A 26,352-nucleotide genomic window follows, 5' to 3' on the forward strand; every position below is an offset into this window, starting at 1 on the left:
TTTCTTCCTAAACAAGGATATTTTATATTCTGGGTAATGGGGAATCTCATGACTCAGAATAACAATAAACCTATGCATAGTCTCTTTCGTATGTGACAGTGTTATACTTTACTACAGCAGCCTCTATTTCACATTTGAGTAAAAACCTCTTAACAACATAGGTTATCTGTCATTGACTGTAATTAGTTTTTTTCGGGTTCCTTACCTACCAAAAGTAGTTTAGTTTTTACTCATTGTACTTTTGACTTCTGTCTCAACAAGCCATATTTGTTGCAAAATGATATTTGGAGCTTTTCACTTTTTAATATCGAAAGTCTCGGCAAAGGAGAGTTGAAATTTTATACTCCTTCATCCCAATGCCTAGTTAGACAAGATTATGCATGGAATGTAGGTCTAGCACTGCTACTATTTGTGTGAAGGTCAGTTTTAACTCCTTCAGATGGCTCGATGGCACAGTGGTTAGCACTGCTGCCTTGCAGTGCTGCTGCCCTAAGTTTAATTTCTGGGGTTCTGTCTGTGTGGAGTGTGTACTGTATGTTCTCTTTGCATTTGCATGAGATTCCTCCAAGTGCTTCAGTTTCCTTCCACAACTCAAAGGCTTCTGATAGGTTGATTGGCTTTTGGAAAAATCGGCCCCGGTGTGGGTGCGTGCATGTCCATGTCTGAATATCTGCTCTGCGGCAGACTGGCGTCCCATCCAGGGTGTATCCTGCCTTGTGCCTTGTTCTTGCTGAGATAGGCTCCAGCTTCCCTACAACCCTACTTTGGATAAAGTGGTTAGAAAAGGGTTGGAAGGATGAAGATACTACTCTCTGTGAATCTGAAATCTTTATCTTTTAACGTACAGATTCCGAGTATTTCATAATATGCTTATCTTTAGTTCTTTGCTCCTGCTCAGAGTGCAGCTCCTATTGATGGCTGAGGTTTCTTAAAAGACAGAGATCAGCAGTAATAGTAATAACCATTACTTGTCAAATTCAGCTCAGCGGGTGCTTTGTATTACTGAGTAAAAGAAAAAGTCCACTTACAATCAGCCATTATTGTCACGTTTTTGTTTTGTTTTGCACCCTTGGTAATTTGGGGACATACAACAGATGATTATACTGCAGCCATACGGTTGTCTCTGGCCTGTTTCAGGCAAAAGCCACAGTACTTGGAAACCTGCCAGCAGCAAATTGGGAAAACAGCAGTGAAAGCCAATGTTCCGAATTGTATTACACTGCTGGAATGTTTTCTTTTTCTTCGTCATCTCATATGAATACAGGGTCTCTGAAATTCCTTTGTTACACCTTCCAAGTGAATTTGGCAGCTGTCAGATGAGTGGGTTAAATTTCTTTATTTTGTGCTGTCCCTAGTACATGAGGCAATATTATGTTGCTAAAAAATTGGAGCTGTAGCAAGCTGAATCTATTTTCATGATTTTCATTTCAATGAAAGATGTCTTGAGTCTAGAATATATACCAGCTGCTTAAGATACTCACACCCAAAAGCTAAAGTTTATTAGTGAATCTCCTCATCATTGCCATGACCCAAGCAATTTGGTTGCATATGCAAATTTATATTTTACTGCCTTCGCCACAAATATTTTTAAAATACAGTCAACTAATAAAGTAATTGTGGAATCAATCAAAGTGAAGATAAAATAAATTTCTTTATCATTATTCAGTCGTGATTATTTACAGTAGTTGTTTTGCAAAGGTTAAAGAAAGCTTTTTATAAGAGCTTTTTGGGCAACGGACATTCTACAGTAACTAGAATTCATATTTTTGTTCTGGAAACAGATAATTTTTTGGGGAATTCCAGATAACTGGGAATTAATTTGTTTTCAGGAGTTTACAAAAATGCTTGACTTAAATGTTAGGCTGTTTCTAAGCTTGTTGAATCGTTTGGTTAAAGTAGGGTAAGGAACAATTGAGTAAGAAACAAATAGTGAAAAATTGGTGTTGGAAAATATATTAAATATAATAAACCATTTGGTATAATCATTCAGTTTACAAATGTTAAAATGGGCAAATGGAACCACTTAAAAATGTTTGCCTAGTAATTTGGTTAACCTAGGAAATTTGTCACATGCTGCAAATATGTCCATGTTTCCAAATAATGCCATGCAAAAGCTTGCAAAATACGATTAAGGTTACATAATATTATTTGTTATTCCTTACACATGCAGTGCTTTTCTGGACACTCCACCCAAAGTGTTTTACAGGTAATTTACAGGGGGGAAATTTGGCCAGGATACCGGGGTAATACCCCTACTCTTTTCGAGAAACACCCTAGGATTTTTAATGACCACAGAGAGTCAGGACCTCAGTTTTATGTCTCATTCGACGGACAGTGCCTTTTTACAGTATAGTGTCCCTGTTACTATACTGGGCCATTAGGACCCACACAGACCACAGGGTGAGCGCCCCCTTCTGGCCCCACTAACACCTGTTCCAGCAACAATCTTCGTTTTTCCCAGGAGGTCTGCATCCAGGTACTGATAATAGACACGTGGGAGGGCACCTGTAAGATATAATGTTATTATGGACACAAAGATAACGGTCAAGAGGATAGAGAGGGTCAGGGTGCCACGAGTTGATAGTTCTTCGATATTTGAGTCTATTCTCACAAGCAGTTGAAAATGAAGTTAACAATATAAGGGTGGGGATTTGAGCACACAACGTAATTCGTCCCGGCATTCCCTTTACTTTCTTAGCATAGGGCCTGCCTGGTTAAGCAGCGCCATCTACCTGCATGTAAATATGGAAAAAAAAAAGCACCAGAAAATCCACATTCCAGCTTTAGTGCTTCAGTGATAAAATTCTAATCTTGTTCAGAATGGTTTCAAAATATCCTGGGCCACTATTCTTAGGTTCTCTCAAAAGTAAACATTATGTACTGATAGTACAGCGTATTTGTTGTCCCTTTTTCATTCTTGCACCTTAAATTGAAACAAATGTAGCGTACCTCTGTACCCTGATACTGCAGACAAATTCAACAATTTCACCTCTGCTTACGTACAGCAAAAAAGTGTAGATTTTTCATGTCTTCAAGGGATAGTAAGACAGTAAATATCTCCCGAACAGGAAAGAAAGAAAAGTCCAGATGAATTCATTGGTATTTGGTTTTCATTTCATTAGAATTTTCCATTTAAGAAATGCTTTATACACTGTAATGTTCACTTTTTGACTCGGTGTATATGGGCTTAACATGCTTATGCTGTATGTAAGCTTGTCAACACCATAGGGCTCAGAGGAAGACCCCCAGCCTGTGTGGAGAAATCAGACATTCCAGAGTCAAACCCCAGAATGATGGCAGCAACAATATCTGCCTCAGGAGACTGCGACTGCAGAAAGATGGAAATCATTTGAAAGAATTAGACCATACTAACAGTAATCACTCACAACCTACTGTAAATGCTTCACATGCTTGTAATCCAAAGCACATTCCATTCTGGAATATTGACTGTAGAATGGAACCAGTATTGCTAATCTGTTTGAAAACTATGTCATGGTTAGTTATCGATCTACAGATATGACCCTGACTGATTCATACCTCTTTCAGTGGCCTGCATTTTTATAGCCTCTTTAAGCTATTTCGATTTTGCTGAGGAATGACATTTTCTCTCCCAGTTGCATTTCTTCACCTTGGATTATTACTGACAATGTGCTAGTAATGAGCGTACTCCACTTCAAGTGTTCAAGTCTCTTGTTACATGTAGAACCAGAGAAACAGCAGACCCTGATTTTGTCCTCAAGGAAGTATTGGTTTCCAGTCACTTCTAGCTATATAATCATGTGGTTTTAAATTTGTCACATGAGTGTTGAAAAGTGGAAAATTGATGAATTACTAGTTTGTAATATTGTAAATCCCTAATGCCTGCCAGGGCCTCATTACTGTATTTTTAATACATTACTTCACTTTTGATTGTTTTTGCAACTTTATAAATGAAATAAAAATACTGTAACAGATCACCATTTTGCTGGGTGCTAGCATGTTGTTGCAATTGTGTTATAAAAACATTTATATTCATTTTAGCTGTCCAAAATGAACAAGTGATCACAGTACACTTTTAAGTTAAAGAAGGAGGTGATTCTTTGTGCTGAACAGCATGAGAATTGTATTATTGTATTATTTAATTTTAATTATTTATCATGGTGATGTTGTAATCATTTTACTTTAAGCTAGGTGACATTGTGTATCAGTTTTTCACAATGTGTATCACATTGTGTATCACTTTAATCTCATCTAGCTGAAAAAATACTTGTATCTGGATATGAGGGAGTTTACTGTACTATTGATGTTTTGTCTTAAACTCCTGTCCATTTTAATTTATTTAAAATCAAGAGATCTTTTTCATTTCAATCATTTCTATTCAGAAAGGGTTTCAGAAAACTGAATTCAGAAAATTAAATCAGAAAAAACATTGTGCTTTGTAAAGTTCTTTTTTTCAATTTCCACAGTCCAAATTTCTGGGTGTGGCCTATATTGGGGTGGGGTGGGGAGTATATTCGGGTAAATATGGCAGGTGCTTGAATTTAAATACATGCACTTTTTATGTCAAAGGTTTCTAGTGTGCTTCATGTATCCACCACTGGATTAAAAGGTGCAGAAGCATCTGGTGAGGGAAATTTAGGAAGAGGCTAGATTGCGAAAACTAAGTGTGCCTTTAATAAGGTGACCTTCCATAACCTTTAATGCATAGCTCTGGTGTGGATGTTCTGGTCCAGAGGAAAGAATTTCACCTATGGGTCCACCAGCAGCCTGGTTTTCCTTGGAGGTCTTCCATCCCAGTACCGACCAGACCCAACCTGTTCAGATTCTGTGGTCTGAAGAGATCAGATTAGAAGGTGGTCATTCTGCTGTCAATTTCTTTGCATAAACCAAATAAATACATTGTGAGTTCAAGGACTCCAGGCTAGCTGCATGATCTTCTTGCAAACAGGCATGTTTATTTGAGTAACATGTCTTTTTACGGTTTCACCTCCTGTCACCAACGTTTGCAGTGATAAAACTGAGTCAAGGGTTAGGTAATCACTGCTCTTGTTTCGGCCTGGTGATTCGTTCATCACTCTTGCATGCTCAAACCATCTCAAAGGCCCAGTCGCCAGACCTTTTTTATTACAAACCTGCTCTCCTCATTCTCTGCCTGTGTGTCTGCTTGGGATTGTTCCAGTCTGACTTAGCTGTCTAAATTTGTCCATGAAAACCTTTCCAAAAGTTGTTGCTTTGAGCTGTGAAGTGGTTAAGCAGATCCTTAAATGAGGAGAATCCGGTAGTTCTGGCATAGCAAAATAGGGGATACGGACGTGTTTTAGATTTTGATGGGCTTTTTTTGTTCACAAAATATTTAGAAATTTAGGTGGTATACTCACATTTACACACAAAGTGCAATTTAAGACACCTACAGTCAAATTTAAGATACTTTAAGCTATTGAAAAAAAACTTGTATTCAGCAGAATTGAGAGGTCTCAAGTTTGAAATATTTTCTAAAATTTGCCATGTGGGAGAAATATCCTGTACTACAATAATGCAGCAAAAACAAAAAAAGATAACAAATGGCAGCTTTGTTCATTGAGGAGTGCTGAACAAGTTGCTAGGATTATGAACCATAAATTTTAAGGAATTCCACAAAGGTTTTGCATGTAATTGTTTATACTTCAGAATTTTGTTTTACCTATAATTGCATTCCTCTTGGGTTTGCAACTGTTCACAGGAGAATCAAATTACAGTATAATGTGGTAAAAGCAGACCTTCATTTGCAGTCCCATGCATACAGTATGTAGCCAACCCACTGAAGCTCAGCAGGTATGAGCCTGGTCATTACCTGGATGGGCGACCTCCTGGGAAAAACTAAGGTTGCTGCTGGAAGTGGTGTTAGTGGGGCCAGCAGGGGGTGCTCACCCTGCGGTCCATGTGGGTCCTAATGCCCCAGTATAGTGACAGGGACACTATACTGTAAGCAGGCGCTGTCCTTCGGATGAGACGTAAAATTGAGGTCCTGACTCAATGTGTGTGGTCATTAGAAATCCCAGGGCGGTTCTCGTAAAGAGTAGGGGTGTAACCTTGGCGTCCTGGCCAAACTCTCCTCTCCTCTCCACTGATAGCTGATGTGTGGGGAGCGTTATGGTGCACTATGGCTGCCGTCGCATCATCCAGGTGGGGCTGCACACTGGTGGTGGTGGAGGGGAGTCTCCATTACCTGTAAAGCGCTTTGAGTGGAGTGTCCAGAAAAATGCTATATAAGTGTAAGCAATTATTATTATTATTATTATTATTATTATAGAGAATGTACCAGCAAACCAGCACTTTGCAGCTATTACTGGCTGCAGGGCAAACAGTCAGACCCATTGGTGGTGCTAAGCAGGCTGAGCAGTTTGCACTGGAGTTTCATACTGCAGATGCTCATTTCTGCAGATCTGAAATATCTCAATACAAATTATGAACTCATCTTCATACTTCAGTTTTGTGCTTTGAAAAGCTACAGTAACTCTGAAGCATGCAGGTACTAATTAGATGTATGATATTCTTCAAGGCTGGTTGAAACAAATGATGAATTGATTTAATCACAATAAATACATTATTTTTTCCTACGCTGTGCAAGTACAAATTGATTTTTAGCCCCTTCCTCCCGTTAAATGTCAAGGATGTGGTCTTATTATGTAAGGCTCAGAATGATTTTAACATACAATACAACATAACATTATTGGCCTTTCATGTTTTACAACAGTTTTTAGTAAAAGCTATGTTGTATTAATTGAAATACAGTATCTGCATGGATAAAAGTTGCAATCAGTTTTTCCTTGGGTGCTTATAAGCTAAATATATGGTTTATTTAATGTGAATTGGTTTTAAGCCATTATATTTGTATGAATACTAAAAGCTTTATATATTTTAACCCTTTTTTTCTTGGGTTTTGACAACCCCCATTTGGATGGGTAATCCTGTTAAAAACCACTTGTCCATCCTTAAAGTAATGTATTTTTTTTCTCCATGTGGCATTAATAGTAGAGTTCTCCTCTTCTTATACACTCTATTTTACATACAGAGGTGATTATTAGCTTTGTAAGTTTGTCTTGTGCAACGTTTATGACACACAGTAAAGCCCTAGATGTAATGTCCTGAAACTTGCAACAAATCCCATCAATGGTACTGACAAGGTTACTTTGTGGATCTTAAAAGAGAAATCAGAACTGAGTTGAAGTACATAAAGTACATCTTTTCTCATTTGATTATTTCAGAGCTTATTTTGAATTCCTGGCAAATCGTGACTTCCACCCTTAGAAATGTCCAAAAAAAAAAAAACTCACAGTAGTGGATATGTCCATTTTCTCCAGTCCACCCTGGGCTCAAATATATTTTTAAAGTAGCTGTAGCAACTCCTTCATAACACTTTTTTTTCCCTCACACAGTCTGCAAGGCCAAGGGAAAATCACAAAGAGACTTTTGCTTTGGCGAGTCATTCAAACACACTGTCCGTTTTTGAAGTTAGTAAGTTTCTTTTAGTAATTAGTAATTAGCTCTCTATTTAGTAATTAGTAATCAGCTCTCAGTGATGAAGGGACAGAGCTGAGGTGTATCTGTAAGTACCTTCCTTTTTTGTTGGCGCTTTGGCAGGTATTTAAAGATAATAAGTGGCAACAAACTTGAATCTCTCCAAGGTCTGCAGAGCCATCCCTTTCCTCTTCATCTACTGTGTATAGCAGCTTTCATCCAAGAGAGACTTACAGTGAGCCAGATCGCAACCCTGCAGACGCAGGGTCTGAGGTGGGTCTGATTTATAATGCTAAAATCTGTTAGCCCTGAGTTTTAAATGAGCCCTGAGTTTTAGATGAGCCTTAAATATTCGCAGACTGTAACAGGCGAACATTTAAGAGCTGATCTTCATTAATTATGCTAGTACAACTACAGATACAGTTATAATACCGCTACCACTGCATCTTATAATATTGATTTAAAATTCATTTTTACTATCATAAAAACAGCGATATACAGTACATTCACCTAGACTGCGGCAAATGTTTTTATTCCTTTTTGTGTTAGAAATTGTAGTGGGACTTTCTGCATTGTTTTTGAGTGCAAGCTGGCAGGACTAATTGCCCTTCCTCGTGTAATTCCAGATATAGCAAGGTAGAAATCGTCTATTGTAATATTAGACTGTGACTGAAACAACGGGTAGAGTCTTTGTGTATTGTAATCTGTAAGGTAGTGAATTAAATTGGTAGGTGGTGAATTGTAAGAAGTAGGGGTGTATTTCTTGTGCAATCTTAATCGTCGTAAACTATATTAATTTAACTTATTAATAAGATCATTTTTATAAAGTCACTTTTCATTTATACAAAGAAAAATTCACCCTTGAAAAATTATATAGAAAGTCAATTTGTACAGAGGGATCAAAATAACATGATGTTAAAACCAGGTACAAAGGCACAGGGCTTGTTTCAAAGCTTTCCTGTTTTACACAAACCTACAAAATGCCGTACATTTTCTAAATGTGTTACAATAGTCATACTTCTTCGAAAATGTGGTTATTGTGCTAAAACAAACAAACAAAAAAAAAAGCTTTTTTTACCTTGTGATAGAGGGAGGACAATTAAAAAGTTACTAAAAATGAGGGTAAGCTTTTTGTGGGTAATCTTGCTGAAGAATAGCTCTCGGATTTATAGACCTCCACTGCCACTGCAGGGCAGGCTATGCCTTACCCTTCTGAATTCCGAACATCATAAATTCACCAGGTGTATACTTCACAGCTCTTCAAATTCTCAGGAGAATGTCAAGTGTTAGCTTCCATAGGAACTGAGCGTTTCTCTGTTTAATACCTTTAAAATATCATTAGTGAAATAGTTCTTAGTGTCAACTGCCATTAAATATTTAAGGCTGAAACGTACACATGTACCCGGGGTATCATGAAAAAAGTGAAGTGGAGCAGTGAAGTTGGGTGCACATGCACAAGAGACCCCGCCATGAGCGGTGCAGTCCCTTGACGATGACGGTCCACGGCCCGAGTGTGCTGAATCTACTTGGTGAGACCGCTGCTGGTAGCCATGATGACTTGCATGTCTATGATTTCCTGATGAACTGACCCAGTGCCCTCTAGCGAGTGGCTCTTCGCCCATGGGCATGTGTTGCTATTGGTCTTAGCGTGTATGCGGACAGAATTTTTCCTGGTGTACTGTGTTCGTTATACAGATGTTCGAATAGTGCTCTGGGTTACAGGCAGTAGCCAAAGAATGTGTCCACATCATTGTAATTACTGCAGTCTTTTCATTAGTTGCAAAGGCATATTTTTATTTATCGATGCTGAAAAGAAAACATTATAATAGTAATATCTTATTGTATTCTTGATAAAATAATGTGTTGAATTGCAGATCAGCCCTTTACAGATGTATTGTAACACAGTTATATTGTTGCAAAAAAAGATATTGTGGTTTTCTATTCACATTGTTAGTAGTTCCTAAATTCCACAAGCCTACCTTCTGTCTGTGCGTTATTTTAATGTAGCATTTTGAACAATGTTAATTGTTGTGAATACAGTCAACACAGTGCAGTCAGAAACTGCAGCTTTCTTCATTGAATCCTTATTTGAGTGGCATTTCAAACATAATTTCTTGCAAATAGCAAGCATGCGGCAGATTCCTCATAAATGTAACAATCCTGACTGTCAGGTGGCGGGTGGCTGAATCTGATCTTGAGTTCTTTGAGCAGGTTGTCTAAAATGGAGTAAGTTGGCCTCCAAAGAGTAGGCGAAGGTCTCTGTTGTACTGTGAGGCTGTCAGTTCGACAGATCAAAGACGCACTCTGTATGGAGCTGCAGACGTCAGCTGGAAAAGAAATCTGACAAGCTGTTGAAGAAGAATGAATTTATTACTTCTTGTGTGACAATGTGGTAAATCCCGGTGGAGCTGTAATTGATATTTTGGGAGAGAAGACAGCCCCCAACTCCCCTACCCAACCAGCTTTCACTTTCCAGGCTGTATCCTCTCAGGTTATTTCACATGGGAGGTCCTAGCTAATTCATCCTCATGATCTGTGACCTCTCAGCCAAAGAGATTAAAGCCAATAAATGTGCGTCATAATTGTTTTCATTCAATAATCTTTTGAATATATACGTAAAGTTTTGTCTTTTGCTTCTGGCTTGCCTTTTTCCTGTATAATTCATCCATGCATGACGAATATGCCTAAAAGTACTATATTTAGAAAGAGATGAGCAATTTTTGGGGTCTTTTTAAAAACCTGCTTTCAATTATTAATATCTCTGGCAAACCAAACTGATATTCAAAGCAAAGTTTTAAAACCATATAGTCCAGAATGTCATTTTTCTGACATAGGATGTGCATAGTTTACATGCCACACATGGACAAGACTTAAAACCTGATTCTGAAGAAATTAACATCATGAGCCGTTTGGCACTCTAAGCTTTTGATAGCTCTCTAATGGTAGCATTTCCATAAATCACACTTTTTCAAGTAACAAAATCTTGATTAAAACCAGCCCACATCCTTTTTTTGGCAGCTTTTTTTCCCCAACAGCTGTTGTTTATCCAGGGAGACTGAGTCAGAGTTCTGTACAAACTGATTGGCAATCAGGTGTCAAGATCACCAGCCAGATTTCAAAAGATGCTTCCAGAATATACTCAGAGTGTGACAGATAAGACATTTAAAGTGTAGTTTTCTCAGTCGGTATATGAAAAGTTGATAAGAAAGAAATTGTAATATAAGAGAGTGAATTTAGTAAGGATTGGACAGTATTTTCTTACTTAACTGTGGTAATTGTAGTAAAAGTTGAGGTACAAAATCTATTTGCCCTTCATGTGGAGAATAGAGGTTGCATAAAATATTCGTTTACATATTACTGAAGATTAATTATACCATTAGTATGATTGGAGTAATTCATTTTTTTCTGTTAGGAACCAGAAATGATATTGATTGAGTACGCATGGAAATGTGATGACCCAGAAACCTGCAGCACTGCCTCACCTGCAGCGTTTGGGACGCTGCCAGCAGTATCAGATCATTACTCACAGTTTTCTTATCTGTCTGGGTCGTCTGCCAAAAAATCGAAGCAAGTGCCAAAGGATCAAAGACTGCCCTCAAGTTACCACTTAATGAAGGCGTACAGCTATCAATTTGGAACTGAAGAGAAAGCCTTAATTTTATTAGAGAACAGGATATGATGCATTGTCACCTTTAATTGGATTTGCATTCATAATCAAATCCAATGACATCTTTGACACACCAAGACTGTGTGCCATAGGTGATGTATAGTGGAGTAAATTCAAACAAAATAATGGAAAATGCTTTTAGTGATATGGTGAGAGGCACGTAATGCATAATAGAGACATGCTAGAGTAAGGTAGATCCATGGTTTGAGCATGGTAAGTTCTTGGAAACATCCAAAACCAGTGTAAATTTGCTATATTGATCTTTCATCATGTTAGCAGTACTCTTTCAACTTAAAATGGCACATTTGAAGGTTCACCTCAGTAATTCTAGTTTCTAATCAAATGGTAATTTAATTTACAATTCTTACATGATATGTTTTCTACATAGTGTTATAACAATGTTGTCCCAAGATGGATAACCTTTAGGCAGTGAACCTTTAGGTTGTTTTTGTGAATATAATACATCCAATTCTAAGGATATAAGGTGCTTTGCAATAGCGGTGTGTATCTTTGTGCAAAGTAAGGTGGAATGCACTGGAGGTAATTGTGCTGTTGTTATTTTGTTATTATATTTTTATTATGCAACGTACTGTAGCATGTGCTTGCAGTGAAACCTGTCTGGTTACGCTGTGGCAAACGTTCTATTTAAAGAGACCTTAAAAACCTCGAATCATTTCTTTTTGCTAATCTGATGATACTTGGTGGCTTGCATTTAGTGAACATTCCCCTTTTCTCCCACTTGACTTTGAATTGAATAGATCAAACTAGTAAAATCTTCTACTGCAGCAGGTCTCGTCATAAGTGAATGAGAGTAGAGAGGTCTAAATTCTAATAAGTTCTTGGAAATCACCTTTATAGTTAAAGCAATCATTAAGAAGCTAAAGTTCTATGTGAGTTGAATTGCTTAGTCACTTACGTCAGTACTGTATGTGAGCACCTTTAAAGGAACTCACAGAGGCAATGATGAAAAATGAATGTCATTTTTAATTACAAACTTGGTATGCTGTTCATGACAACAGTAGTCGCTTCTGTTCTTAATTCTCAATTCACATTTTGTTCATTTAATGGAATCAAAAAACAAATTTAAATCCATTTATAAATTGCCGCACTTTTTAAATCGCTGGAGCAGTTTGTGTAATGAAAAAAAATACTATTTGTTTCATTACCAAGGTTCATTTAAAACATCAACTGCAAATCAGTGTAGTGGATGGATTTTTATTACAAACTCTGAATGCAATAGTACATAATTAAAATACACGGTGGATGTTGTTATCAAACATATTTATGCACGTTGGTGTTTACAAATGCAAGCATTTAGTACTTTTTACATTATCTAATTTTGATATACTGTAAGTAAGCAGTGGTTACTGTAGATTCAGTCATAATTTTAACAGCAACTCTAAAAAATTTACATTATTTAAATGTGTAATATGAACAGTACAAGACAGCTCTCAGAGTATATATAATTTTACACATCAATATGATCAGATCGGTCATAAATGTAATTTATGTATTTGAAAGTTATTTTAGCTGATTCCAATCCTGCTTACAGTTTGCAGGGCCATGCATTTAGATTTTTTGCCACATCCATCACGCCAGGTAGAATAAGGACAGCTTGTCTTTGAAAAAGCATTTTAAGCAGCGTGTTTTACAAATTATGCCTTATGATTTCCATGGCTCCTGCCAGTCAGTTAACGATACTTCAGCAGTGTGATCCAACAGAGCAAAGCACCTCATAACTTGTTGAAATCGGCAATGAAGTGCGCTGAGAGGTACAGAGCGAGTAACACAACCTGTGATAAATAAGACAGTTTTTAGCAATAAAAGCCAAAAGGAAATGATCACTTTGTAGAGAAAACATGAAAGTAGCAGAAGATGTTGCTGTAGTGGAAGGCACACATTGCAGAACTCATGACAGGCTGTACATTTCAAGATGGATGGTGCTGAATATGCAAGTGTAGTCTGAAAAGATGAGTTTTGAGAAGGTGCTGGAACTGTTTGCATAATATACTCATTTATTATATCTGATGCAGCTCTACAGTCTAAACTTTTTAACATGCCGTACATAAAACTCAGTACTTAATACCAGCCTATGCATTTGCAGAAACAGAGAGGTTGTGGAGTTTTATTTGGGTTCTGTAATGGCTTTTCCATTACAGTTTCACACACTGAAAGAAATGGAAGAAATTGTTTGACACAGCAGTATTAATTTCAGCACATTTGTTTTCAGGTCTATACTGTATGTACTGTTGCATTATGCAAATATTCGGTTTTGCTGAACTGATCAATCTCAATAGTAGCTTTTCCCACATATTTGTTTTAATGTATTTTTTTAGATGAGAAAAAAATAGTTCCCAGAGTTCATTTTTCCTTGCTTTGCAAAAAGTTTAAAATGCACGTCCCTACTTTATTTTTGAATGGCAACTTTGTTTTTTTTTTCCTGCTAGGATTTCATTTAAAATGATCATTACTGTATACAATATACTGTCTTTGTACAGGTTTTATTTTTTATTTTACTGACTCAGGCTTATGGGGATATGGAGGAGAGGAAATAGAGCACAAAATATGTATATCTGTTTGTTAGCTATTCATTTTAATACACAAGACACTACAGGCTTGTGTATGTTGAAATATATTGAAGGATTTAAAATTTCCTCTCGTGGAAGTCAACTGAATAAAAAAGCTATGCCCGGCAGCTTCAAAAACGGTAATGATGGATTTTCCTAACCATTAAGTGAATCTGGTTTTGAAGTCAGATTTTAGTGAACCATTGTCCTGGAGACTCATGGGATTTTCAGGTTTTGTTTTACCCTTAATAAGTAACTGTATCCATTCTAAACAAAGGACCCTACCAGACATTATTTGAAGGTATTTAGCCGCTGATGGTTAAAGGTTTATAGAGACTATAAAAAACTGGAAATATGCTGTCCAGGGACTGAAACTTATGGACGATAAAATAGGTATGAGATTTATAAGTGAACCGACTGTGGTTACACAGAGGTTTGCCCCTTTTCCTGTGTTCATTGTTTCAAACAAATGCCAAGGATTCTTATCGGTCTACATGTTTGCATTGAGTTGTTCCAATTTCTCTGCTGATACATAAAAACCTACTAATTAAGTAATAACTTGCAAAATGAGTGTCTACCTTTCAGTGTTGCAACACTTATCAGAAATATCATTTTTTTAGCTGTGACTGGAAAAGCATTGTGGAAAAACAAACTCTTACTTGTTGGGTTTATTTACCTTTGCTAGATTATGATAATGGTTCATAGCCATCTGTAAACTACCTATTAACATGTTATTAAAGATGTTATAAAAAGTCACACAATTTATTTAATACTCCTAAACATAGAATGTGGGGTATGGTTCAGGCTATGGTCAGAATTAGGATTGGTTATTTAACATCTAGTTAATCTACCATGGAGGTTATTACATATTGTGAACTATAAGACATTATTAATTAATTTGTAAAGGTTTTATGATTTTGTCATTTGCTGCACCTAAACTAATGAGTTAAATTATTATTGCTGTTTTTACAAAATTTTTATTCTTGTACCAATTATATTTATTTAGGTTTCTTATCAGTGTAATGGTAAGCAGGTCATATTCTAAGATAGGAAAGGATTTAATTGGAAACACAACTGAATCACTAATTCCAACTGCATATTGTACCATAGTCTTTCTAGATTTTCAAGAGACTTAACTTGCTTTTTTCCCTCTTCTTAACTATTATTATAATTATTATTAACATTCTTAACTATTATTATTTATTAAGTATATGTTGTCATGCAGTCTTACTGACTGCTATATGCAAGAAATACAATATGCGGGTAAAAAAAATGTGTATCATTGTAAAACGTTCAAAAATTCAAAAGCACAGTAATGAATTGCAAGATCACCACAAATTTCTTATTCCCACAGTCCATGTTGTTATGGTCATTTTTACATAAAAAAACAACAATCGAAACACTTGTTAAAATGCATGTGACAGATCAGACAGATAAAGGAGAGTCCCTTTTTCGTATCATTTTATGATATAATCAATATAATACAATATAACATTTCTACCTTACACTCCCCTTTCTGCCCTGGTGACAACTGCCTTGCTTCCTGACCAGAGAGCCCCAAGAATCCCCATCAGAGAGCAGCATTTAGGGGAAAGGTTAGTTAGACTTTGATGGAACCCTTGTTGTTTTGTACTAGTAGTGCAGATCATTCCATGTGGGGAGAGATGGCCCATGGGAGAAAGTCAGTTTGTAGAATGCAGGGCAATAAGGTTGATTCGGTTGGTTTGACTCATTCAGACAGCCCTCTCAGAGCGTTGCTGTCAAGGGAAGAAAGCTTTTAGAACTGTCCAATCTGAAGAGCCTTCCACTCGAAATATAATTGCACGGTTCTTTTTGGCCATTTGCCAGAACTGGATTGAAATAGTGGCCATCGATTAACACGGCAGTGAAACATGCCTTGTGCGTGCATTGCTCAGTCTGCGTTTCTGTTGAATATGGTCATAAAAGTAAATTTACAGTTCTCAACCGAGAGGAATTGTCTCTCACGTCAAATTTCACTCTCCAGAAAGAAGTGTCTTGCCAGGTTTGAGAAAAAGCAAAAAAACAACCTTCCGGAGGCTTTTAAACCAGTCTCGGACAGACGCAAGATTATTATGGATGGTTTTCTTTGCTTGTATACAGTAATGATCAATAGATGTTTCAAGCTGATGCCTATTTCCAGGCTTGGCAGTGGACTACTGTACATCTGGAAATTTACCCCTTTAAGCTGCATGATTTGTGGATGTAGAGGGCTATAGACCAGGAATTAGTTCAGACTGGCAATGAAGAGTGAGCTTATCATTAAGTGCTCAGTTGCTCAGTTTTATGTGGTTTGGTACAATCAAAAGATAGAATCTCATGTAAAACATATACTGCAGAGTACTGTATTCTAGTACTTCGATACAGAGATACAAGAAGAAGATATACATGAAGATAGAAATTGCTCCAGTGAATACATGTGGACATGCATGTTGCCAGCCATACTGAATGACAAGATCATTAGAACATTATAATATATAGAATATTTTGTGAGAATAAAATGTAGCTGTTGGATCACTGATGTTTTTAAGCTTGATATGAGTGATATGATATGAATATATGAATCTTACCAGCTATGGTGGCACCAGTTTTTAACATCTTTAACTTGACAGATTATTTCGGAAAACTGTTGATATTTGTACATATTTCATTTTGACTACTGCAAGTTTTGGGAATTTCTCAGATAATTAGTACTGGTATGTCTTGAAAATTACAGTCAGCCTGACCTGACTGTGATGAAGACTTCACTTTAGATGTATGGTAATTTGGGATGTGCTTAAATGCTTGCATTACAGTCAACCAGCTGGAATTCTCCTTTGTAAGAGAGGAAATTTCATTTCTTACAAGTGGAGGAGGGGAACTTGCATGATTCTTTTACCAGCCATCTTTCTCTTTTTAAGAATGTATATTTGGACTTATTTCATGCCAAAAAAGATTATTATATTTATGTACTCCTGTTCATGTCCTGGGCTGTATAAAATTCTTGGACCAATTTTTATTGTGTTCACTTGTACTATGGGATGCAGTTTCCTGCTATGAGTCTGAGTTAGTCACCAGATGTGGTGTTTTCAAGTTTGTCCAATACATTCCAAAAACTGGGCCCTGCAGTCGAAACCTTTTTTAAAAAAAAAACACATTGTTTTTTCTTTTCTTTCCTGAGCTATCCATCACTATTTTTCCTTTGTGTTTTCCCTGAATATTGTCGAGTTAAGTTTTCATTTGGGGCAAGAGCCCCCTGAAGCTAAAAGATGCTGGATATTGATGCCCTATTTTGTGAGAAACCCATCTTTCACTATCAGTGAACAGACAGAATCTATTGTGCATGCCACAGTCACATGCCACATGTTCTTGAGTTTACTTCAAAGCAGCACTTGTACTGTATATAGAGTCCAAATGAAAATATTCCTGAACTTCAGTTTAATTTTCATCTGGGAAACAGAAGTCATTGGAGCGTTCCCAAAAAATGACTTTAATAGTCATTTGGTTTTCTCACATGGTGGTACTGACTTTTATCAGCATTGACTTTAACATGCATGTCACACAATGCAGATAACTCTTAGTGTTATGGCTGAAAGTTCAAATGCAACATTTTTCAGGGTTATGTATATATAAGAATATTTTTTAGTAGATGTTTGAACATCCAGAAATTTGGCCTGTAATTTTTATGCTTTTCCTTACGATTTCTAAAGTGTGTACCATCCTTATTTGAGCAGGATAGCAGAATTGAAGATGAAAATACCTCTTGTCTGGTTAAGCAGCAGTGCTACATAACCATGAAAGTTCTCGAAGGATCTATTTTTTAATGTGCTTATTTTTTTATTTGTATGCCATTTGCCATTAATTTAGGATCTACAGAGTGAACATCACGGAGTTTTTAAATCCATGGGGTCATGTATAGAGTAAACACCAAGGCATGTTGCATAATGAAACAGAAGGTCTGAGATAAACACCCAAATCAAGCCAATAACACTGATTTAAATTGGATGACTTCTATTTTTCACATTAGTTCCAACATGTAATTCAATTTGCTCTCGTACACGATGTAGCATTACACAAAAAACTCTTTGGTTTTATGATCCTTTGCCCCCATAACCTTTATAGAGTAAGAGCTGGTATCTCTCTCTTACTACATTCTGCGGTTTCTCTTGCACTTCCCTTTTCCACTGTTTCGTTCGCAGTTTACACACACTGTAAGTGCGTCATCAGTTCCTTATCACTTGGTCTTGCTGAACTTGACTGCTGGCTCTGACTATTCTCCCATTCCCGGTCAATCAATGAATCAACCAGTCTGTTTACCTTAATCACTGCTAGGGGAGGAAGAATAGAGAATTGCTTCTCAAACAAACGTCATGTGACCATGTGAAACATCATAAAAATCCCAATAACCATGATCTTTCTGAAACTATTTGTTAACCTCCAACAATAGCTGCCTTGTCAGAGATAGGGGGAATGCCTCACTGATCAATGTTGCAAAAGAAAAAGAAGAGGAAGACTGCTCATCATTTTTAGGTACTAGCATGAGCCATACAGAAGTAATTTAAGTGTACCAAACTGTTTGCGTGTGTGAAATAAACTGTGGAGTCACATTGTGGATGATGATTCATAGGGATGCTTGAAGAAGCAGTTTTGATCAAGCTGTTGGAGCCACAAAATTAGGAAGTCATTATTACTCACTCTCATTTATGGTCTTGTGTTTTGAAATTCTTACTGATTGCAAATGGAAAATGGGGACATATAAATATTAATGACTTTTGATGCTCGAATTGTTGGATGGTACTTTGTCAAGTGGGGACGTTTAAGGCATATAGTTGTTTAAAGTTTTGGTGTGGCTGGTCTGTAAACTTTAAATTGGAGAAAATTTGATTTTTTACAATTAGTGGCTATAAATAGGGTCTGAGGGAAGGAACAACAGCTACCACAGTATCAAGAGTGAAAATAACCTGGCCGTGATAAACATGTTGACTGTTGACTTAGCTTAACATCAAAAATTGTTTCCTTTTTTAAGCAGTTATGACACGGACACGGACAATACTTTGCCATTGCTAGAATATTTTAGATTAAATACAATTGTTATGCGAAGGTATGCAAATAAACAAAACGAGGAATGAAAGGAAGGAATGACAAGTTCAATCAGCCTCATCTATCAGTAATTTGTAATCAATCCTGACAGCATTTCCTCACCCGAGCATTAAAAATACTATGTGTAGTTTCCTTCGCTCTCTCAAATACATCATGCATCCCCCCTCCAACCCATCTCCAACTCTGCAGCTGCCCCTTGGTCACTACTCACTCTGAGGGTCCCAGCCTCCTCGTCCTATAGCCCTGAGCCAAGCGGGTATTGTAACTTAAAACACTCAATAAACCTTTTAATATGCCTAATTCTTGGGTGTTGTCATTCCTAGTGAATTTACATTTGGAGGTGGGGAGAGGAAACTATTCTGTGCCAATATTATTCTGACCGTGAAAAGAAGTAAAAGACAGATAAAGACGGTCAGCTGTTTATATTTACTTGCTTATTATAAGCTTTTCTTTACACCTGACTTAAGCCTACGTTTGTATAAATACATTAGAACGAGCAACAGAATATTTTTTAATAGTTAATATTTAAAGATGCGTCTCCAGTTTTATGTCCCACATGCAGACTGCTGAATGTTCTTAGTCTCTGTGTTAATTTTGGGACCACTGCTGTGCTCTACTGTCTTGATCCGTTTTGGGCTTTCAGCTGCATTATGGAAAATCTCATTAAACTCTTGTTGTTGCTGTTCTTCGTTGAATGCATTTAATTTCCTTCAATTTATCTTTAGGCATCTTACTCCATAAACAGTGCATTTCCATTGCTCTGAATGCTCTTCTTTGTCAATTTTATGTTCAGGGGGACAAAACCTAAACACAAGTTTTCTTCATGTGAAGCATGAGATTATGTCTTTAGTGTCGCATATTTAGATGTGAGCCCTGCAGTATCTGAAAGGACAGCCTTGACAAAGAAAATGTTCGGACAGAATAGAGCAGGCAAAAACACAACAGCATCTGGAAACCGGGCCTTGTGTATTAAGCAGGGCCTGACTTCACTTCACTTCACTAGTGAAGGAACATGCCATTTATACCCCAGGTTGGAATGTGTAATAGGAGAAACTGGTAATTCCATTAATGTATCTGTGTGGATGTGGGCATGTTTTTAGTGACTGATTGAACTTTAATTAACTAAGACCCGTCTTGTACCATGGCTTAGTTTGGTTTTGTGCGAACCTATTGTAAACATCATTCATTGTTTATTGAGGTGCAAATTGGCATTAACATTTCATTCGCCAATGAAAATTCCACTGACTTTCACATGCAACTGCAAGCAAACCAATAGAACTGTTCAATCCGGTTTCATCTGTGAAGTTTAGAATCTTCCTTCATCTGTCTGAAAATTCAAAGTCATTTACTTTAGCCTGCCATTCCCTACTGTAGGTACCCCCTGGGTCACCATACTGTACATCAGTTGATTTCACAAGCAGCTATCAAAACTGAAAATCTTTTCCGTTTAAAAACACCTGAAACAATTTGTTCCCTTTTCACTGGGTGTTTTATAACAGAGACGTAAAAATCTGTTTCTCAACAAGCATTATATTTTAGCAAGTGCGCACTGTTTAAGAATTTCTGGAATTCTGCATGATTCGCAGTGGATGGACACTTGGTAATCTACATGCCTTGGTATTAAATATATATATATGCCTTGTCATGTGATATAACTTAAACTATAATATCATATTTAGAATTTTACATTATCCTGCACGTTATTTCAACAAATAATTGTACCTAGTATGTTGTAAGCATTTAAACATATTCTGTCTTCTTTTAAAATGACATTGGGCCTTCAAACATTTCTAAGTAATATGAAATCTCTGGTATAACAGATCTAAAAACATCATAACTACAAAAATATCTCCTGCTGTAACAGTTAAATGTAACAGTAATTCAAATATGTTTTATCTAAGTCTTTAGCTTTAAGAAGTGTTATGTCTTTAAACAGAAAAAAAAATGAAAGTGTTATGCAAGTAGTGTGGTCTTGACATATAGTCTGCTGAAGCGGAGATAACCCAATTTTGCCACAACAAAAACTTTACACTTCTCCCCCCTCAGCTGATAAGGAAGAGGTTTATGAGGGCGGTGTGACAAACAGAAGAGAACACAGGGTCTGTTTTGTCTAAGTTTATGGAGATATGGATACATACTGTACTGTATACTCCCAGGAAAATGTCCTGGTCCTGAATTTTCAGACAGACTCTGGAAAAAACATTTGTATTATTAATGCAGGAAGGATTAAGGGGATGAAAAGAGCATTAAACACCTTTTGAGCTTTCAAATTCATGTGACAAGAGTTAGTTTTACTAGTTTTACTCCTTCAGGAAAACTCTGAAGCAAGTGCACAACTAAATTCCAGATCCTCTGGAACATCTAGATAATAAGACACTTAAATTATGAAAATCTTAGTCAAAGGAGCTCTTAAAAAAGAAAAGTATAATCCATTTATCTTTTGCATTTGGGGTGGCTCATATTATCAGGACAGAATGATAGTTTCAGATGATTAATTTTCCATTTTTTGTAAACCTCTCGCCCTGGGTTTGCAGTGCCATTTAGCTCTTGACCCTGTAAACTGTGTGCATTGCAGTGCAGAATGACAGTAAAGCAAACACAATCAAATACAGTACATATGTTGCAGCAGTAAGAGATAATTTGCTCCTCCACTTCTGAAATAGCCTACCCTTCTATGAGAAGTTTGTGCTTTTATTGTATACAGTAGTTTTCAGAGGACATGTCTAGGAATAGTAGATCATAGCAGCACATATTTCAATAAGGGGTAAAAGAATACAAATATTCTTTTATAAGGATTCATACAAAGGAAAGTTTTACCTTGTGTCCCCAAGCATTTTTGTGTTTTATGCACTCTTTCTCTGTCCTAAATACTTAACTGGTTGCCTCTTTAGTGCTATGGTGTGGATGAGTGAAGTTGAGCAAACAGTGTGTGAGAACTTTTAAGAACAATTGCCAGTCAGCCAGAATGTTTTATTCATTTCCTGTAACAGCAACCTCCATTATTTACAGATAGAGCAGCAATCGGAGGAGTGGAAGTAGCCACAGGTTTTTAAAAATGGTAGTATCTCTAATTGAACTGTAATAGACAATACGGCTCTTTTTTTCTAACACTAGGACTGCCATTTTGGTATCTTGTGGATGGCATGGTAACTATTGCGTTGAATATCGTATTAATGACCGGTTTCCATTACACACAGAAAATAAGCAGTGCAAAACATTGTCTATTTAAAAATTTCTGAAGTACTGTATACAAGTAATCCTTATTTGATGGCGGACAATGGACAGATGGCCTTTATAACCCATGGAGCCTGGCTCAATAAAGCTGTCAGCATTTCCCTGCCAAGTGCCCATAGATTTTATATGAAAGAGGTTTAGACAGCGTCTGCCTACCACTTTAATTCCAGTTTGGCAGAATTTCTGTTTCTGCATCTCTGACAGAGTCTCTTAATTACCTCATTAATACAGTAACTGATTTTAAAATCAATATTCTTTCTTTCTTCACTTGAAATTTGCTCACGTATTCAGCGGTTTTGGTTCTAAAATGTTGCATTTTGACATGAGCCTTGATTATTTGCAGGTTTTTATAGTTCTCCTGAAATGTTGATTTTGTGAATTGGCCATTTGATACCATTTCTATGGTAATGTACTACCATCTAGGCATTTGGCAGAATTAGAAATCATTTTGCTCAGCCTTATTGCAATACAGTACATAGTAAAAATTAAACCTGCTATGCATGTACATATGCAATGTGCTTTCTAGGGATCTGTTTAAGATGACTGGCTCTACATATTCAACCTGAAATGGGCTATTTATCCAACAATGTTTTTCTTTAAATATTCATGCAATATATATACACAAACATATGTTGATTGTATGCAAATAAATTAATTGCCTGTATTGCCGGAACAATGTGTTCTGCAACTGCTAGATCATTATCAGTAGGCTCTGATATGCTTATTGTGATAGTAGTAATACTTGGGCCACTATTCTTTTTGTAGACTCTCTAGAGCTTTTTTTCTATTAAACATTATGTCAACTTTTTCCTGTTCTTTAGTTATTGCTCACTTTGTTTCTGAAGTGTTTTGGCATATACTTTCATGTAACTGATTAAAAGCCTTTTTTTGCCATATTCCTTCATGCCTTAGAGTGCAGATTAAAGGTTATTCATTGTGGCAGGATTTACTAGGAAGAATCTAAAAAGGTATTCTGTATTTTTGTATTTATAGAACACTTATTCACCAGCTTGTTGCAAATAAAAAAAAAAATTTAAACATGAACGAAAAACACTACTCACTGAGGAACAATTACTGAACAGGCAATGTTGTATATCTGTCGTCAGAGTAAAAACCTCCCGTCTTATTTTTATCTTATTTTCACTGACAATTGAAAATATATACTTCCTATATTAAACCGATTTCACTTAAAGAAATATGATGGGAGTAATGATGTTTTTTTTCCTGAAGAGTAGCTTTGTCAGTTATCAAGGGGGAAATTAAAAGGACTTTTTCCTTTTTTCAGTTTTTGTTGGCGCCAATTCCGATGACAGATTTTTTTTTTCATTCCTTCAGGATGCTCACTGACCTTTTTCTTTCTTTTCTGTTTCCTGTTTTACCAGACACCGAGAAAATGGGAGGCAAGCTGAGCAAGAAGAAGAAGGGCTACAATGTGAACGATGAAAAAGCCAAGGACAAGGACAAGAAAGCCGAGGGAGCCTCGGCGGAGGAGGGCGAGGCCCAGAAAGAGAACAAGGAGGAGACACCCGCCGCGGCAGACAACAACGAAGGAGCCAATGAAAAGACTGAGAAAGATGCCCAGCCCGTTTCCAATCAGACGGCGAGCAAGGAGGAGGACAAGGAAGCAGCCGCTAAGGAGGAGTCCGCCAAGGCCGAAGCTGAGAAACCCGCTGCTAATTCTGAGCCAAAGGATGAGGCGCCTAAGAGCACAGAGCCGGAAGACAAACAGAAGCCTGCTGCCCCGGCGGCCACTTCTGCTCCCGCCGCCGCTGCCGCCGCGTCCGAGCCCAGCGGGGAAGTAAAGGCCCAGGCTCCTGCACCACCGGTCACGGAGGGCAAGGCAGAAGGCAAGGAGGAGGCCGACGCCAAAAAGACTGAGGCCCCCGCGGCTCCAGCCGCCAAGGAAGCGAAACCCGAGGCGGCGCCGGCCGCGGAGCCAAAGCCGACGGAAGCCGCCCCCGCCCCTGCCGCCGCCGCCGCCGCCACTCCTCCCAAGGAGGCCGCCGCGAAAGACGCAGCCCCTAGCTCTACAACGGCTGCCCCCGACAGCGGGGCTCCAGCACAGGAGGCGAAAGCCTCCGAGGTTCCCGCCGCCAACAAGGATCAAACCGTAGCAGTTCAAGATTAACGGACAGCCTCTTTTAAACAAAACGACAAAGACGACGACGACAACAACAAAAAAACAAAAAAAAACAAAAACAAAACAAGAAAACCCACCCACATAATTATTTTTTTCTGCTGTAGTAACGAACTCGATCAAAGTCCGTTTTTGACCTCCCCATTCCCATCTATGCCCGCTGGGTTCCCCCTCACTGCCACCTCACTCATTCCACCAGGAGATGTCTCAGATGCTCATGCTCATAAACCATTGTTTTTCCTGGACTATCTTGCTGCAGATGTCTGAAATTGAAATGGAAAGGGTAGAATCTACTTAACAGCTGTACATGCACTCCGCCAGTCCCACCGAAACCCTCCTGGGTGCTATGTTTTCTACTCTGCCTGTTGGGTCAGTGCTAAAACAATCAAGTCGTGATTCTTGCTCTGTGTTACTTAAGTTGTTTTTCTTTTCTTTTTTTTTTTACTTTGCGCTATTGTTGTTGTTGCTTTTTTGCTACCTGTATTCCACAGGTTAGAGCCATCACTTTCAGACACAGTAAGAACTTAACAGTTCGCGATCTTTCAGTGCCAATCTGATAGCAGCAGTTTTTTTCTCTTTTTTTCCTTTTTCTCTGTCATCCTGTCTTTTATTTCTTTAATTTGGAACTGACATATCGACCATATTTAATCAACCTAGCTAAACTCTCTCTCTCTTTGTCTCTCTTTCTCTAGATATATAAATATATATTTCCTTCTCTTTAGGTTTCTGTCTCTTCCTCTCTTGACAAGTAAATGCATGTCTGTGGTTGGGTGCACCTGTAGTTCTGTCTTTCGGTCAAGTGGAAATGGAAAAAAAAAGTCTGCATTCATTGCAATTACGGTCTCTCTTCCATTCCGTGTCACTGACACCACCACACCACTCATTGGTACAAAAGAAAAAAAAATTGTAATATGGATGCATTAAAATTATATGTACTTGTATAAATGGTGCAACAGTAATAAAATGTAAGTAATGGGAAACAAATTGCAGGTAATGTTTTTTTTACCAAATGGCATTTCCGAATGCTAACACAGTTGCTTGGGCCTCCTTTCATGGTATTAGAATTTCTTAGCAACATAATAAAATAGAGTACCTTACCATAGTATTTTGGTAGAAACTTTGGTTTTAATATACGGTGCAGTGCAATTTTCTGCTTCAAAAATATTTCATTCTTTGGTGGTATAGTGGTGTTAGGGTAAAAGTTTTCAGTTTTGAGGGATGTTTTGCTTCTCTTAATCTCTGTGTAGAATGTTTTATTTCAGTCCTTCAGATTTTTCAAGTGTTGCAGGCCACATCTGATTAGTGGAGGCAAATGTTATTGTAATATTGTACAGTACATTTGCTGAAAGAGCAGGGCAGTTCATGCAGCCAGTTGTACTGATAACAAACACTAAGTAATATATAGATAAGCAATTGTCAGTTAAGTGGGATTAGGCATTCAGGCATTCAAATCCTGTGTTTGGATTGAAAAGTGATAAATATTTAGAAAGAACAGATAAGGGGGAAAATGCTCAGTCTAAGGTGAAGTATTTATGGGAGTACCACAAGCATCTGTAGTAGGATCACTGCTTTTCCTAATTTCAGTGATCTAGTTTCTGGCGTAGTTTTTAAAAAAGACAAAATTTGCAGACTATACCAAAACAGGAGGATTAACAAACACTGTAGAAGCAGAAAATGAAATTCAATAAATACAAAATAGTATTAGTATTAGTAATAGTAGAGGAGCCTTTTTTTCTTGAATGATTGTCAACACATTCATTTACATCATCTAGATAATGTGGGGAAGCAATCGAAAATTCAAAATGTCAGTAAAAATGTTCATCAAAGAATGTGATGTTAAAATTGTATATGACACTAGTAAGGCCTCATTTAAAATATTGTACGGAATTTTGGACACCACAGTTAAGAAAAAAATATATTGGTTTTTGCATGCATTTCCAAAGTAATCCAATATTACTACTGGAATTAGTCCATAGGACTTCAGGGCTTAAAGGAATGCCCAACACTGACATACTCATAAACAGCAAAGGCTGTGAGGGCAACTGATGCAAATATAGGAAAGTTCCCTTGAAGCTGAGAGTAGAAGGAATTTATTTTCCCAAAATTGATATGGTCGTATAAACCAAGCTACCCAGTCATGTTACTGAAGCCAATACCCTGGCTTCTTTTAAGAA

At 37.4% G+C, this 26,352-nt stretch overlaps 1 protein-coding gene across 2 annotated transcripts in view; it reads left to right on the forward strand.

The window, feature by feature from the left end:
• The window catches only part of basp1 (brain abundant, membrane attached signal protein 1), a 54,090-nt gene extending 28,928 nt beyond the window's left edge, over positions 1-25,162 (forward strand). Inside the window, exons 1-2 of one of the 2 annotated variants that reach the window (XM_088918480.1) lie at positions 15,283-15,305; positions 23,424-25,162. In XM_088918480.1, the coding sequence (XP_088774606.1) occupies positions 23,435-24,169 (735 nt within the window). In that variant the 5' untranslated portion in view covers positions 15,283-15,305; positions 23,424-23,434 and the 3' untranslated portion in view covers positions 24,170-25,162. Of the gene's footprint in view, positions 1-15,282; positions 15,306-23,423 lie in introns of those variants that run through there. The other variant, XM_088918479.1, reaches the window with a different exon arrangement.
• The last annotated feature ends 1,190 nt before the right edge of the window (positions 25,163-26,352 follow it).

This window comes from Atractosteus spatula, chromosome 6 (assembly GCF_055471065.1).
Source record: "Atractosteus spatula isolate fAtrSpa1 chromosome 6, fAtrSpa1.hap1, whole genome shotgun sequence".
Classification (NCBI taxonomy): Eukaryota; Metazoa; Chordata; class Actinopteri; order Semionotiformes; family Lepisosteidae; genus Atractosteus; species Atractosteus spatula.